This window comes from Moschus berezovskii, chromosome 13 (assembly GCF_049115385.1).
Source record: "Moschus berezovskii isolate FMDL1 chromosome 13, NW_MosBer_1.0, whole genome shotgun sequence".
In the NCBI taxonomy this organism is placed as follows: domain Eukaryota; kingdom Metazoa; phylum Chordata; class Mammalia; order Artiodactyla; family Moschidae; genus Moschus; species Moschus berezovskii.
This window is the reverse complement of record NC_142472.1, coordinates 15,148,043-15,164,176: the sequence shown is the minus strand read 5'-3', so window position 1 is coordinate 15,164,176 and position 16,134 is coordinate 15,148,043. Positions and strand designations below refer to the sequence as shown.

The window sequence follows — 16,134 nt, the reverse complement described above, 5'->3', positions numbered from 1 at the left end:
CCAAGCTCTACTCTCTCAGCAAATGAAAAGGACACAGTACTGTACTGTCAACTGTAGCCACATTGCTGTACACTATTTCTGCAGGACATATTCATCTTGCATAACTGAAGCTAAAAGTCATTATTAATAATACCATTTTAGCCAAGGTGCATGGGAAATTATCAAAGAATAATGATGTGATCTTGTTAAAACCTTTGGTCTTTTTTCATTTAGAACGAAAGGGAAGAAAAGCTGCTGGGCTGATAAGGCAGCCACAGAAATAATTTATCACTTATGAGTGAGGATCCAAGATTCTGTTCTCAGTCCTGGAGTCATTTATTCTTTCAGATGGCATATTCTTGGCACATTTCACACACTGACCACCCACCAGTGGGACAATCATACTGGACTTGGATTTGAATCCAAATCAAGATTAATCACTTACTGATTCGAAGACCTTGGAGAAGTGCTGTGCTTGAGCCTCATTTTTCTTATCTGTAAAACAGATAACACCTCCTTGAATAGGGCATTGTTTGAGTTGAAAGTGAAGTAAGCTCCCCACAAATGCACACAACCTGTGTTCTATGACATATGTCACTGTTACATGTTTGAGTTATAAAAAATGTTTGCATACATTAAAGATTTCTTTAAAATTGATTTCTCCTCCAGCTTTATTGAGCTGAGCTCATGATGAAAGAAAGCATAAGTCAATCTCTCTGTCCCAAATTCCCCTTGTAAGAGGGCAGCAAAAAGCTCACAAGAGTCCCCCCACAATGTAACCTGTGAGATGTAAGACATGTCACATGTTGTGGAGATCTCTAATGACAGCATGAATTCATCTTTTGAAATCATTTGAAGTTTTCTAATCTGTCATATTTCTCTAAATCTTGCAGCTCTATAACCATGATATATGCTAAACCCTGTTGTTGGCCATTGTCAAATTTTGATGCCTGGTTTGTATTGGCCAAACCAAGGTCTTGTGCCCATTGTACATTGAGGTGAAACAAACTGAAGAGTTGGAGTTCTGAGCAGAGAAAGGCTCATTGCAAGGGTCAAGCAACGAGTACAGGATGTTCATGTTCAGAAGGCTGGAACTTCCCAGTGGATTTCAGGGGAGGGTTTTTAAAGGCAAGGTGAGGGAGAGAGTTGAGGGTACTTGATTAGCTCATGAACTATTCCGATTGATGTTGAGGAGCAGGGTAATGTAACAGAGGTTATCATCATAAATCCTTAGGTTCGAGTTTATCCTGGTCATCATGCAGTTAACTTCTTCCACCTGGTAGACTTTTTAGCATCTGCAAAACAACTCAGGAATGTGCACCAGACCCTGTTATAAAGATTTTGTGACTGCTGTATGGCTAATCTATTGGTGGAGTTTTTCTGATATTACATCTTCACATTCTTCCAATCATTCTTGAGCCAGCCTTTTGTGACTCAGAGGAGGCCTGGGAGACTGAAGCTTTTCAACAAACAAGAGACAGGCAGAGGGCATGTGGCTGGAGTACAGTCTATCCCAGGAAGGTCCCTCAGGGTCCTGCTCCATTCCAGTTGGAGACCTTCCCACAGCGCCCTTGTTTGGTCCTGAGGCAGGCAGCGTGCCCAGAGGGGAGGCTGCTGTGTCTCCTTCTGCCAGCTTTCTGCCAGTTTCCTCTGCAGCCCAGGGGGAGCCTCTGAGCAGCAGAGATGGGCGGGGCCTGAGCCTCCTGGCTCCACCTTCTGGGTGAGTGCCTGGACTCAGAGCAGGAACTTCCACAGAGTTTGCAGCCAGGTGTGCTCCAGGGAGCTGGGCTCGTTGTGCCCCACAGGCAGCCTGCCTGTCTGCCTTTATCAAAGAGCTGGTAGCTTTGCCTCCCACCTGCGTGGGGCTTCTAGAAGCATCTACCTGGGTGTCCCTTGGTCCTGCAGCCCCACACGTGGCACGCTGCATCCATCTTATGCCTGTGGCAGCAGCTGCACAGAGTGGGTGCCTCAAAGGGGGACCCTGGAGGCTTCTCAGTCCTCGGAGGTGGGACCTGGCGCACAAAGGGCCTCCACTCTCAGAAGCGGGTGTTCTCAGGATCCGGCCCAGTGGACCAGCGGGGCGGCCGGTCTCCAGCATCCCCGCCAGCGCCTCCAGGAGCAGCAGGAGCCCCACCGCCTCTGAGCAGGGCGACCCCAGTCTGTGTCTACCTTGGCCAGCAAGATGCTGCCCGTGTCCCTGGAGGTGAAGACCAACCCACTGCAGAAGGCGAACTTCTGCTCGCGCCTGTTTGTCTGGTGAGCGTCCCATCTAAGCTGTGACAATCCCTGTGGGCACATGCCTGACACTGCTGGCTTCTGTTGGGGCCCAAGGGACAAGGAGAGGGTGCGTGTGGGACCCCCAGGCAAGCAGCTTATAAAAAACTTTATCTAATCAGTGCCCTGCACCTTTGCCATCTTCCAATAATGTCCCCACCTTTCCCCATGTTCCTTAGGTGAACATCTGAGTTCCAGCTGCCCTGGGCTCCCTCTATCCCCCGTCTATGACCATGTCTCTCTTTCTCTCCCTGCCTCTCTCCCTGTGTGGTTGACTGTTTGTCCTGATACCTTGTTGTGGCCAATTTCATGTGTGTACACAATTGTTTTTTATGAAATGAATGGGAACACCATTCTGGAACACCTTTTGCTTTTTCCTGGGACACACAGCCAGGAGCAGAGTGTCTGTTTGACCACAGCCCCAATCCCTACTGCAAATATCTCCACTGCCACCTTCGAGGATCAAACCCTGGGGATGGGGTCCCTGAAACCTGTGGGGTCTTATCCAGATCTCTAGCTCGGAGAAGCAGTGCATGGTCTTGATGTAGGTGGTTCTGCCCAGGAGTCGTATGGTCCTGAAACCACTGAAGGATCCCTGAACTGGGAGGAAACACAGATGAAAAACACTGCAGAGTGCTGAAGTTCTTAAATGAAGTCTTCATCGGATAGCTGAGACTGCAGAAAGGCAGGCCTGAACCTTTGGACTTAAATTACACTTGGGTGATTACTAGATCTTTTATTTCTCGACCCTAACCCATTCATCTTTCCCACAAATTCTGATACTTCTTTATGGGACAGCCTAGGGGATCCCCAGGGGGATGGCAGCTCCTATGCTTGTTTTGTTGGTGGTGTTTTCAGTGTATGTGGCTACATCTCTTGGCTATCTGGTGGCCCTTAAGGAAAGAGGGTCCTAGAAGAAGGAATATGTGTGTGCTTGCTGCTGTGGCTAAGTTGCTTCAGTCATGTCTGACTCTGTGCAACCCCATAGATGGCAGCCCACCAGGCTCCTCTGTCCCTGGAATTCTCCAGGCAAGAATACAGGAGTGGGTTGCCAATTCCTTCTCCAATGCATGCATGCATGCTAAGTCACTTCAGTCATGTCTGACTCTGTGCAACCCTGTGGACAGCAGCCCACCAGGCTCCTCTATTCATGGGATTCTCTAGGCAAGAATACTGGAGTGGATTGCCATTTCCTTCTCCAGAATATGTGTGTTCAGTTCAGTTCAGTTCAGTTCAGTCACTCAGTTGTGTCTGACTCTTTGCGACCCCATGAATCGCAGCACGCCAGGCCTCCCTGTCCATCACCAACTCCTGGAGTTCACTCAAACTCATGTCCATCGAGTCGGTGATGCCATCCAGCCATCTCATTCTCTGTCGTCCCCGTCTCCTCCCGCCCCCAATCCTTCCCAGCATCAGAGTCTTTTCCAATGAGTCAACTCGTCGCATGAGGTGGCCAAAGTATTGGAGTTTCAGCTTTAGCATCAGTCCTTCCAATGAACACCCAGGATTGATCCCCTTTAGAATGGACTGGTTGGATCTCCTTGCAGTCCAAGGGACTCTCAAGAGTCTTCTCCAGCACCACAGTTCAAAAGCATCAATTCTTCGGCGATCAGTAGTTACCATAAATAATAGCAAAATAGACAAATGTCTCCTTAACTTCAGGTAGGGCAAGAAACTCTCAAAGCACATGCTGTTTGTTGATTATGAAAATGTGTGTGCATAGAAATGGAAGGTGAAGACTTTAATTTTGTTTGGCACTCATTTCCAGTTTTCCTGCTGGGGAGGAAGGAGCCTCTTAGTTCACACCTGGAGACACTGAAGCAGAGAAGTTGAGTAACCTGCCTACCGTCACACAGCTAGTAAGCAGTGGAGTAGGATCTCAAGCCAGGCAGTCTGGTTCTGGAGTCTATGTTTCTTGTGTATGTAACTGCGGTGCTTGTCATGGAATTGGTTGCCTGGACTTGTGCCAGAATTCTAGCCCAGATTGAGACCCCTTATCATGACTGGGGAGGTTCTTTCTCCACTCAGATTCCCACAACCAATAAGTAAATTGATGGCGAGACTGGTAGAGCACAAGCTTTGCTTAATGACCAAAGAATGGAGAAACAGAGAGTTAGTTTGCAAATCAACCTCTGAACCCAATTTGGGCTGAGACGCTGTGTATATAGGAGGGTTGAAGTAAGTGGAAGGGAATCAGGTTAAGAGAGGGAGGAATATTCATGGCTTATGCAAGAATAGGGTGTGATTTGGGCCTGAAATGAAGACAACACTCCTTTTAGTCCTTGTGTGAGCTCTTCACTTTGTTGTCATAGCCGCTGTCAACTGTAGTGGTCCTGGTGGGTGTGTCATTTAGCATGCTAATATATTACAGTGAATGTGTAATGATGCTCTCTGTCTCTTGGAGGTTAGGTCTTCTGCCATTTGGGTCCTGGCTAGTTCTAATCAGTTCTTATTTTTCTCTTTCCTTTTATGATTGAGTCAGAAACTCAGATAGGAGCAACTGGTTTCCATTTGAGAAAGGGGCGGGATATAATTCCGGGGCAACAGCCTTTCCTTTTTACTGCTCCTTGTTCCTGGTGGACTGTAAAGGGGCAAAGGTTGGTCTTTTGATACCACTTCCTGCTGAGCATGGGCGTTGTCATATGTTGGGTTAGAGGATCAGAGTTTTTCCCGATTCAACCAAAATGAATCAGATTGTCACCAAGCTAGAGTCCCCGTTTCCCCTAGTCCTGGGTGAAGACCATCTGCAGCTTGATCGTCTCAGTTCTCCAAGAGATAGAAGCAATGAGACAATCGAGGAATCATGGACCAAAGAGCAAGGGAAGGAGAGTAACTGTAGGGGTTCTAAGAATGGCTTTAGAAGCCCAGGGAATCTGGGAATGCTTCTTTGGAATCTGTCACAAATTTGTTCAGTCAGGCCATTTTTGTTCTGAGTATTTAGCCAAGTGGCGTCTCGATTAAAAAAATTATTTTTCGTTGGAGTATAGTTGATTTACAATCTTATGGTAGTTTCAGGAGTACAGCAAAGTAAGTCAATTATATCCACTTTTTTAAGAAGAATTTTTTCTTTGAAAAATAAAAGCTATTACAGAGTATTGAGTAGAGTTCCCTCTGCTATACAGTAGGTTCTTATTACTTATCTATTTTATATATGCTTCCCTGGTGACTCAGACAGTAGAGACTCCAGTTGCAATGCAGGAGACCTGGTTTAGATCCGAGGGTTAGGAAGATCCCCTGGAGAAGGACATGGCAACCCACTCTGATATTCTTGCTGGAGAATGCCATGGACAGAGGAGCTTAGTGGGCAACAGTTCATGGGGTCACAAAGAGTCAGACACGAATATAGTAGTTTGTATATGTCAGTCCCGGTGTCCCAATTTGTCCCTTCTTCCCTTACCCCCTGGCAACTGTAAGTTCGTTTTCTGAATCTGTAACTCTATTTCTGTCTGGTAGGTAAGTTCATTTGTACTGTTTTTTAAAGATTCCATGTATAAGTGATATCATATGATACGTGTCTCTGTCTGCAAGTGGCTTTCTCTGGCAGTTGGGATGCACTGTCTTCTATCTGACAGCTTATGTTAACATAAAAACAACAAGAAATGGTTGCTGGGGCACATAATCCACCTTGATCAGCCGGCAGGTAATCAAGAGCTTTGTGGTGGTCAAGTGTCATGTGGGCCAGAGGGTCCAGTAAGATTTTATCGTTCTAAGGTTAGAACTGGTTTCTCTTTTTACCCAGGCCAGTCTCTGACTGACTGTTTTTTTTTATACTTCAGTTCAGTTCAGTTCAGTCGCTCAGTCGTGTCTGACTTGTTATAAATTGCTTCTAGTTCCAGGTTCATCAAGGTCTCTACAAGAGTGACAACTGCTATTACCAGCCCAGCTCCCCTCCTGACTAGATGAATGGCCCCCTTTGATTCACAGATGGTGTGAATGTAATTAAACTCTGAATGTAACCTTGATTTGGGTGTGAACCGCCTATAGCCCAGTGTCCTCTGGTAGTTTTCTTGGAGACAGATGATGGCCTAACTTGGGTGGCCCTTGCCATAGGGGCCTCGAGGAATAAACATCCCTCAGGGGCTCACACACTGTCTTTGGGTTTTCTTGAGTCACAATTAGGCTCATGGTGGTGCCCTTCCATCCAGGGTACTGGCTGCATGGCCAGACCCCTCCATGTTTGGTGTGATCCTGTTCCCACAGCTGTTAAGCATGGTAACTATCTAGGGTTGGCCATGCCTGTAGGTGGAGGGCTCAGAGTGAACAGTTGGTTGGACCCCCAGGAAACAGGGATTTGACTAACATGTAGGCATTTGCAGGGATGTGGTGGCAATGGGGGCAACCTTGATGTCCCTGGACAGAAGCCTGAGCATGGAAGAATTAAACTGTAGTTTGGTGATGCTGTCAGCTGTTAGTGGAGTTCCCTGAAAGGCTGTATTTATTCCCTGACTGAGGCTGATAGTGACGGATCCAAGAGTCAGTAAATTCCAGCCCTTTTGGATGTTTGAATGTTAATTTTTAAACTAAATGAATCTGCCAGGGAGCAATACCAAGGAGGACCATAAGAAGAATCGACTGTGCATTTTAGTTGGGAAGGTGTTACTTCTCTTGAGTTTGTCTTCAGAAGGTTGGGGTCAGAAAGAGGCTCACATGAGCGTTCTGGCAGAGGGGAGTCTTACAGGATTGTAAGGAGTTTAGGGTCCAGAGCCTGTTAGACTCAGGGTGTTGTGTCCATAAGATAATTCCCTGTAAAAATCCCTCTGTGTTGACAGCTGATCTAAGGAGATCTTGACCTCCTTCAAAGCAGGATTGAAACTGAATACTGGAGAGGGTTGCCATTTCCTTCTCCAGAGGATCTTCCCAATCTAGGGATTGAACCAGCATCCCTTACATCTCCTGCATTAGCAGACGGGTTCTTTACCACTAGCGCTACCTAGATATCCTTGAATCTGATATAGTTCAGAAGATTTAAGTCCTCAGTAATACAGGAACATATCTGTAGTCTTACCCATAATGGCCTTTCAGGTCTATTCTGCTTTCCTGAAACACTGTTACTTTATTTTCATTTCTAGATATATTTTTTCCTTAATAATTAAAGCAGATGTACAATGTATGTTCAGTAGGCCACAAATAGGCTGCTTTAATTAAGTTATACCATGTATAAGCCAGCATGACTTTGCTATACCTAGAATGTATGTGTGTTTGTAAGCACATGTCTAATTTCCCCCTGTATCTTTATGTATTTAAAATGTAGACTTTCTTTTAAACAATGTTCATGATTGTAGGTTTCATGATATAGAGATGTGTAATTTGGAGATATGTCACTCTCCTTTTAATGTTTAACAGGTGGCTAAACCCCTTGTTTAAAATTGGTCACAAACAGAAATTAGAACCAGATGACCTGTACTCGGTGCTTCCAGAAGATCGCTCACAGCGCCTTGGAGAAGAGCTGCAAGGGTGAGCACAGACAGCAGGGAAAAGGGAGGAAGCGTGAGAGTTTCCACGGGGGGCTAAAGGTCTGGGGGAGGCTTTGCCTTTCTCTGGGTTCTCCTGAGCCTCCTCCCCTGACACTGCACACGCACTCCCTCAGGCTGACCCCGGGCTCAGCCCACTTTGGAGGCTGGGGGAGCCCGTGTCCCTGTGCATCTGTGGACGTGAAGGGAGCCCGCAGCCACAGCCCTGGAGGCCGAGCTCTGTCCTAGAGGTGGGGTCCCTGGAGGAGGGTGTCTACCCTCCTGAGCTGCTCATGACCTGTGAGTCCAGCAAATCTTGGCAGGAACTTGTTTCCAGAATCTGGAAATTTTCCCTCAAGGCCTGTTTCTCTGGTGCTTCAGAGTCTGCATCACCCATCTTTCAGGAGCCCTGTGAGCAGTGAGCCAGCATCTATGGGGCCCAACAGAGCGCCCTTTAGTGAAGGCTCATTTCCCACTCCGCCCCTCCCCATTTTCCCTTTGGTGGACACGCTGTTCTTCACTGTGCTCTGTTTCTCATCGCAGGTACTGGGATCAGGAAGTTAAGAGAGCCCAGAAAGACAAACAGGAGCCTTCCTTAATGAAAGCAATCATACAGTGTTACTGGAAATCGTATTTAATTTGGGGAATGTTTACATTTCTTGAGGTAAATGATTTTTATACTGTGCGTTGCCTTTTGGTGTATGTATTTCAGTACTGAGGTGGATGGGATGGGTGTGAGAGAGGCCAGTAGTCTAAGGTCTGCGGATAAAGCCTCACGGAAACATGACAGAGCTCAGAGGTTGTATTTATCTTTAGAATGGCAAGGACTGGACTCCAGGGGTTACTATTTTTCTTTTAACCGATTGAAGAGTGTTGTGGAAGGATGGTCTTGAAATAAAAGACATTTTATATTATGGTAGAAAGTTCCTGATGCTCAGTATAAACACTGACTGATCTTTGACCAAAAGAAGATTCCAGCAGCCTCAGGCAATATGTGCCCTGTGATTTAGAGGAAGGTAATTTGGACCCGAGCCCAGAATAACGTACATTTTATGGTGCTTTTGTTATAGTTTAACAAGGTAAAAATTGTTACCTTGACCAGGTCACATCTGATAAGTGCTTTTCTAAGAAGATACCATTGCCGCACCTCTTCCAGGGGAACAGAACCCAGGGCCCTGCATCTGGACTGTAGCCGCCCAGAACTCCTAAGAGCGCACCTTTCTCCAGGCTGCCCCCTTCCCCGTGGGCTGGCACTGTGAGCCAAAGCCCCAGTGGGGAGGAGCTCCAGCTTCACCATGAATTCTGTGCAACCTCCATGCTGCTTTCTTTCCCTGGTTGTGGGGGTGAATTCCTGGTTGAAGGGGGAGTTCTGATAGCCTGGCATTGGCAGAGAGTGTAGGAGAGAATGTGCAGGCAAACCAGAGGCAGAAAGCTGTGAGGTCAGTGACCCCTGTGACCCTGAAGATCCTGGGTCAAGACCCCCCAGAGGACAGTCCACCTGGGGACGCAGCGCCGTCAGCCCTCTGTTCTGGCTGAGCCTGCTGGGGGTCTGCTGCAGACCCCCCTGGGTGGCTCGTGCTCGCCGTGGCCCCTTAGTGCTGCCTTAGGGACACAGGCAGCTTGTGAGTGTGTGAGAGCAGGAGGGATGGAAGATGCAGCTTCTGAGAGAGGGGTGTTTTAGGTGGAGAAGGTGGTGAGTTGTCCTCAGTCCATCGTGTTGGGGTGAGGTGGGTGGGCCATGTGGTTTACAGGTGGGTGGTGCAGCTCTTGCTTAAAGCCTGTGCTGTACTGAAGGGCACTGCGGGCAGTGGGCAGCTGGGTAGGTGAAGTCCACCCCACACAACTGGAGAGACAGAGAATCTGTCAGCTCACAGGTGACTGGATGGTCCTGGGGGATGGAGTTCTCACTGATGTCAGAAGAAGACTGGCCATTGTGCCAGAGGGTGGGACAGGTGTGTGGGGCAGAGTGCCACCTTTGAGAGGGCACTGACCTCCTAGGTACTGCAGTGCCTTGTGAAGGGCAGGGGTGGGAGAGGGAGCAGGAGCCCTTCAGGTGGCCCAGCCCTTCTTTGTCCCGTGTGCAGCTGTTCCAGGGATGGTATTTACACAGTCACAGTAAGTCTGTTTGAAATACACAGGCAGCAAGCTGGTGTGGCCTGTTTGTGCAGGGTTTCCTGACCTCACACAGCAGAGCTCTAATGAAGTTTGCTCATCAGGAAACCCTGGGGCCTCGGTGTATGCCTGTGACTCCTGCCAGGTGCCTGGTTGGATGAGTGGAATCCGGGTTTAATGTTGGATCATATAGGGAGCAGGTCTTTCCCTGCTGTCCCTGGCTCTCTAGTTTCTCTTTGGTACTGGATGCTAAAGAGCCTTAAAGTCAGGTGGGTTCAAAGCATAGCCCATGTGTCTGGGTTTGAACTGAGCTGCTGGTTTTTCTTGCTGTCCTGGGCTGTTAGCCCCTTGAGTGGGGTCGCTAAGCCTTGGTTGGATCCCATTCTAATATGAGTCCTGGGTCTTGGCTGTGGCAGCTCATGGGAGAAGCAGACATGGAGGGAGAGGCCGCAGGATCTGCGGTTCTTCCTGAGAGGGAATCCTCCCTCCTGTGGTGCTGGGTGTTTAGTTTTGGTAACTTGGATTTGTTGAGTGATTTTCCTTGATGGTGGAGGAGACCATGGAAGAAGGGGACCTTCAAGGGGTGACTAGAGAGAGAAAGTAGGTTGTGGGTGGAGTGGCTGTTTGTCAGGGTGGGTGGGTGTTGCCATTTCTTTGCCTTTTTCTTTGGGAAAGAAACTTTTCCTAAGTCTTACTCAGGGTGGATGGCTCAGTGCACCCTGGGTCAGCTGGTTTAAGTCTTGGGGAAGAGATGATTGGTAACATTTCTTCCAAACCACCAACTTCAGTGGATGGTGGATCAGGAACTATAGAAGACATGATTTTATAGCGTGGCCTCCACCATGTTTTTTACTCCAAGGAACATTCCGACTTCTAGAGTGTAGAGACATACTGAGGTGCTCCCAGGAGCTGAGAGCCTGCAGAGCTGCCAAACCTGGTTTCTTTGTGGTACTCCAGCCAAAGCTGGTTTCCATTCCCTGGATCTACGTGTGGCGTTTGGGGTAGAAAAGAGTGGATGTGTTTGTGCCAGTGTCCCAGTTCATAAGGATTCATGAAGAAGGTGATGAAAGCGTGTCTCCCATATGTGAACCACATTGACTTTCTATTGGGCTGGGACATTGAGAGGCCGGGGGCAGCAGCAGACTGCCAGCAGGCTGGTTCCTGTGGAAGCAGATTTCTTCCTCTTCTTCTGCCACCTTTTTCCTTATTCCTCTTAAGGCTCAGTTGGTTTTGAGCCTGCTTGTGATATTTATTGATTTTTTAAAAATATTTTACTAATTTATTTATTCAGCTGTACCAGGTGTTAGTTGAGGCATGTGGGATCTAGTTCCATGACCAGGGATTGAACCCAGGCCCCCTGCACTGGGAGTGTGGAGTCTTAGCCACTTATTGAGCATCCATGGTGTGCTAAGCACAATGTACTAAGGCTTTACTATGTTTGAATGGAAAATTTTGCCTTCAGGTTAAAACTGTTGCCTACTTGTCTTATAGGAAATAATAGATCTGCATAGTTTTCTTTTAAATTAGTCACGAATGCAGCATTTTGTCAAAATGTATTTTAAACATGCTAATGATAAAAGTAAATCTTGTGTAAAGAAAAACTGACATTTCTAATTAAGACTTTTTTCTTTTCTTTTAGGAAGGCACCAGAGTAGTTCAACCCATATTTTTGGGGAAAATGGTTAGTTATGTTGAAAACTACGATCCCACTGATTCTGCCGCTTTGCACGAAGCCTACGGCTACGCGGCGGGGCTGAGCGCCTGCGTGCTCGTGTGGGCCGTTCTGCACCACCTGTGCTTCTACCACATTCAGCGCGTGGGGATGAGGCTGAGAGTAGCCGTGTGCCATATGATCTACCGCAAGGTGAGTGTCGCTCAGAACCACGGTGTGTACCTCTCTTGAGGGATCAGGAACATTTGGGGAAAGTTCTCTGTAAGTTACACATTTTGTAACTGGGATCGTTTACACCTTCCTAGAGAAGCTTACTTTTGCATCAAGCCAAGTTTATTGTTGTTGAAGCAAACTTTACCAATAAATAATGAAAAGTTTTCTTTTGAGATCAAATGTGGGCTGTCCTTGACAACTTTTAGCCATAGGCTGTCACATAATAACCACTAAATTTGTACTGTAAAATATTAAATTAATATTGAAGAATAAGTATTAGAAGTATCAAGTTGATTTTCAATGTCTTCATGCCCAAATCCCATAGTGCCGTTTCTGGAAATTTTTTGTTGTCGTTCATTAATACCTTCAGTTACATCAAGTTTGTATTTAAAAGTGAACTTCAGAGATTGGATCAATAAAACTGTATCTAAGAGCAGAGAATATATTTGATAAAGGGAATGATTCTAATTTTAAAAGACCCATCTAATTATATTCAATATAATTATGTTTGCTAGAGAAAAATATAAAGAGAATTCATGCTAAATATAGACTCACTCCTTATATTTTAGATAATTTTTATTAATGGTATGAAAGAAAATAGGATATTTGAGATGAAACTTGAAATTTTACATTGTTTTATTAATTCTAGAGAGAATTTGTTGTTCTTCATTTAAGTTATTTTGATACAATATTTCCTTTTATTTTTAGTATGCATTGCAGTAGTTTTAATAAGAACTGATTTAATGTGTTCAGTGATTTTGTATTGGGGAATGCCATGAAATTACTCCATAATTTACCCTGGTCTAAACTAGTGTAAACAGAATAAGGCTCTCAGGTATCTTTACCAAGGTATTGCTACAGATATATCAGTGTCAAGAGCTGAAGGGCTCAATATAAACTTGATCCTGGATATGTCTTTGCCTTGGAATGTTTAAAAAAAATCCTTATTTGACTGTATTGTAACCTTGAAATTTTCAAAGAGAGTACAGCTTAAATGTTCTCACCACACATGTTAAATAGGATAACTATATTAGGTAGTGGACACTTTAAGTGGTTTTACTACAGTAATTATTTCCCAGTGTGTATTTATACCAAGGTATCATGTTGTAACCTTGAACATACTCAATTTTTATTAATAAATAAAGCCCTCATTGAAAGATAAAACCAAACAGCTTAAATTGAACATATTGCTTCTTTTACCTGGTTGCTGCTTATCTAGAACTTCTGCTTCTTCAGAATACTTTTTTCAGCAGAAAGTGAGATGTCTTCTCCTCATCTTTCCTTCAGCAGAGTCTTGTACTTTTCAAGATTGTGTGAAACTGGGGACCTGGCATCTCACTGTCTTGTCTGACAACAGCATCTGAGCTGCTTTCCTTCTGGGTGATGTGGCAATTGCAGCTGTGCCTGCATACTGCAGTCAGAGGTCTTCTCTGTCGTTTATCATCATCTTTGTTATTCTGTTGCATCTTTAACCATTTAGGAGATGTATACTCAGATTTCCCCACAAATTGGCTAAATGTCTGTCTTTCCAGGTCATACTTAACTCTCATAATGCGAAATTTTACCTGAACTGTGTTGTGAAACCTTAAGTTAGGTGTGAGGTGATGGTTTAGTCAAAGCTCACTCTTTGCTGCACAGGTGAGCCATTGTCTACCTGTGTTTCTTCCTCTTCCCACCACACTTTGGAATCTTGCCTTTGGGAAAAGTGATCTGACCTGGCACACTGGCTTATGTGAATGTAAATATCTCCCAAGAAGTTCATTAACTGCCTTGCTTTTACCTAAATGTTGGCCCTATATGAAGTCGGGAATTACGGGGATTATAACATAGACATCGGAGAAGGCAATGGCAAGCCACTCCAGTACTCTTGCCTAGAAAATCCCTTGGATGGAGGAGCCTGGTAGGCTGCAGTCCATGGGGTCGCTAAGGGTCGGACACGACTGAGCGACTTCACTTTCACTTTTCACTTTCACACATTGGAGAAGGAAATGACAACCCACTCCAGTGTTCTTGCTTGGAGAATCCCAGGGATGGGGGAACCTGGTGGGCTTCTGTCTATGGGGTCACACAGAGTCGGACACGACTGAAGTGACTTAGCAGCAGCAGCAGCAACATAGACATAACTTGAAATTCCAGAAACCTGGAAAAGACAAATTTCCTCATGCACAGCCTTGCATCTAGAGTGCTGCTGGGGTGCAGAAACAAGACACTTCTTTTCAGGTTACAGGCAGGCTGATTCTTTAGGGCTCAGCTGGTGCTGCCGAGCAGCTCTGAAAGGCCCCTCTGAACTTCTGTGGTTCATGCTCAGGCCCCACCTCCTGATCCCTGGTCCTGGGGAGGAATCAGATTGGGCATTAGCAATGAAGTGGCTGCTAAGCCTGTAGCCATAGTTTGTTCTGACCATGGATTCCAGGCTGGGGCAGGTCTCCAGGAAGTCTCTAAGGCTGCACATCTTCCACTCCTAAAATGGCCCATTCAGCATTTCGTGCTTTTTGCAGCTGAATTTTGAATGATTGTGAAGGAGGTATCGCATATAAAAATGACTTGCCATTTATTGATTAATACATTTCCATAGCCTTGGTAAAATTACCTTTGGCTTTTGATCATTGTTTTTTTGTTGTGGTGGTGGTAAAATACACCCAGCGTAAAGTTTACCATTTTCACTACATTTAAGTACAGCATTTAGTGACATTAGGTACACTCACATTGTTGTGTAGCCATCACCATTATTCACCTCTGGAACTTTTTCTTTTTCCCAAACTGAACCTCTGCCTCCATTAAACACTAACTCCCCAGCCCCTCTCCCCACACCCAGCACCATTCTACTTCTTTAGTACTTCATGTAAGTGGAATCATACAGTGTTTGTCATTTTGTGTTGGCTTATGTTCTGTAGCACAATGTCTTCAAGGTTCATCCATGTTGTGGCAGGTCAGAATTTAATTCCTTTTTGAGGCTCAATAATATTCCATTATGGATCTATACAACATTCTGTGTGTTTGCTCATCTGTCAATGGACAGTTGTTTCCACCTTTTAGCTACTGTGAGCATTGCTGCTGTGAGTATGAGTGTACGGATTGTCTGTCCAAGTTTGTGTTTTTAGTTTTCTTGAGTATATCCTTAGTAGTGTGATTGCTGTATTGTATGCTCATGTCATGTTTAATTTTTGAGGAACTTCCATGTTCTCTTCCATTGTGGTTGAATCATTTTACTTTCTCACTTGATCATTGTTTTCTTCTTTAACTTGAGGAGTAAAGGAAAGTTTCTTATTAAGTTTGACATTTTGTTTGGATCAGTGGCTCCAGTGGGTGGTCTGTTGAAGCAGCTCCTGGTGTCTTTTCAGCTTCCTCAGATCTCTAGGGCATTTTTCTTACTAAATAAAGGGATTGAGCCACACGGGTTGTGTTTTTTGTAAAATCAGCAGACTGGCATCAAGACCACAGTTTCCTCATAGGAACAGTGTTTTGAACATTATACTTGCTCATTTCAGAGTGAGGAAACTAAGCCCACAGTGTTTAAATATTGTCACCCACAGAATGAATGATTGAATCCAAGTCTCCAGATTTCTTTCCTAAGGCAACCTCTCCAGTCTCATCTAATCTGGCTAAAAATTACTTCAGTTCAGTTCAGTTCAGTTCAGTCGCTCAGTCGTGTCCGACTCTCTGCGACCCCATGAATCACAGCACGCCAGGCCTCCCTGTCCATCACCAACTCCCGGAGTTCACTCAAACTCATGTCCATCGAGTTGGTGATGCCATCCAGCCATCTCATTTTCTGTTGTCCTCTTCTCCTCCCGCCCCCAATCCCTCCCAGCATCAGAGTCTTTTCCAGTGAGTCAACCCATCACATGAGGTGGTCAAAGTATTGCAGTTTCAGCTTTAGCATTAGTCCTTTGGCTCCTAAGTCTAAACCTACACCCTTTAACCTTCAAGCAGGTCCGAGTTCACTGAAACAGGGGTTGGATTTTGCTTCTGCCTTCTGTTCTTCCCTTTGCTGTCCTTGAAATTGGGGCTGCCGCCACACTGAGGAGTTAGAGTCTGAACAAGGGTCCCTAGAGCCCTGCTGTCAGGGGTCATCCTGCTCCTTCTAACACCACTCAGGACCCCAGAACACATGCTCCATTGTGTTATGTTCTAAGATGACTTGGTATTACCTTAGGAATCCAGATCTCTGCCTCCCTCTCTCATTTCAGGCCCTTCGCCTGAGGAGCTCAGCCATGGGGAAGACCACCACAGGCCAGATAGTCAACCTGCTGTCCAACGACGTGAACAGGTTTGACCAGGTGAGCTGCCCCCGAGGGATCCTCTTCCATTTCCTGTTCTTCGCACTGCATTCAGCTTATTGGGATGCCAGGTGCCAGGGTTTGGTGTCAGCCAGGGTTCTGTTGAGAATGTAAGACAAAGGTTCTATTTATCCAACTTTCACTTCTCCGTGTG

General features: G+C 45.7%; 1 protein-coding gene across 1 annotated transcript in view; it reads left to right on the top strand.

The window, feature by feature from the left end:
• Window positions 1-2,111: 2,111 nt before the first annotated feature.
• Window positions 2,112-16,134, top strand: part of LOC148775809 (ATP-binding cassette sub-family C member 4-like) — a 139,788-nt gene continuing 125,765 nt past the window's right edge. Inside the window, exons 1-5 of the mRNA XM_088842845.1 lie at window positions 2,112-2,235; window positions 7,597-7,707; window positions 8,247-8,367; window positions 11,455-11,679; window positions 15,891-15,980. Coding sequence (XP_088698971.1) covers window positions 2,162-2,235; window positions 7,597-7,707; window positions 8,247-8,367; window positions 11,455-11,679; window positions 15,891-15,980 — 621 coding nt within the window. The 5' untranslated portion in view covers window positions 2,112-2,161. The remainder of the gene's footprint in view (window positions 2,236-7,596; window positions 7,708-8,246; window positions 8,368-11,454; window positions 11,680-15,890; window positions 15,981-16,134) is intronic.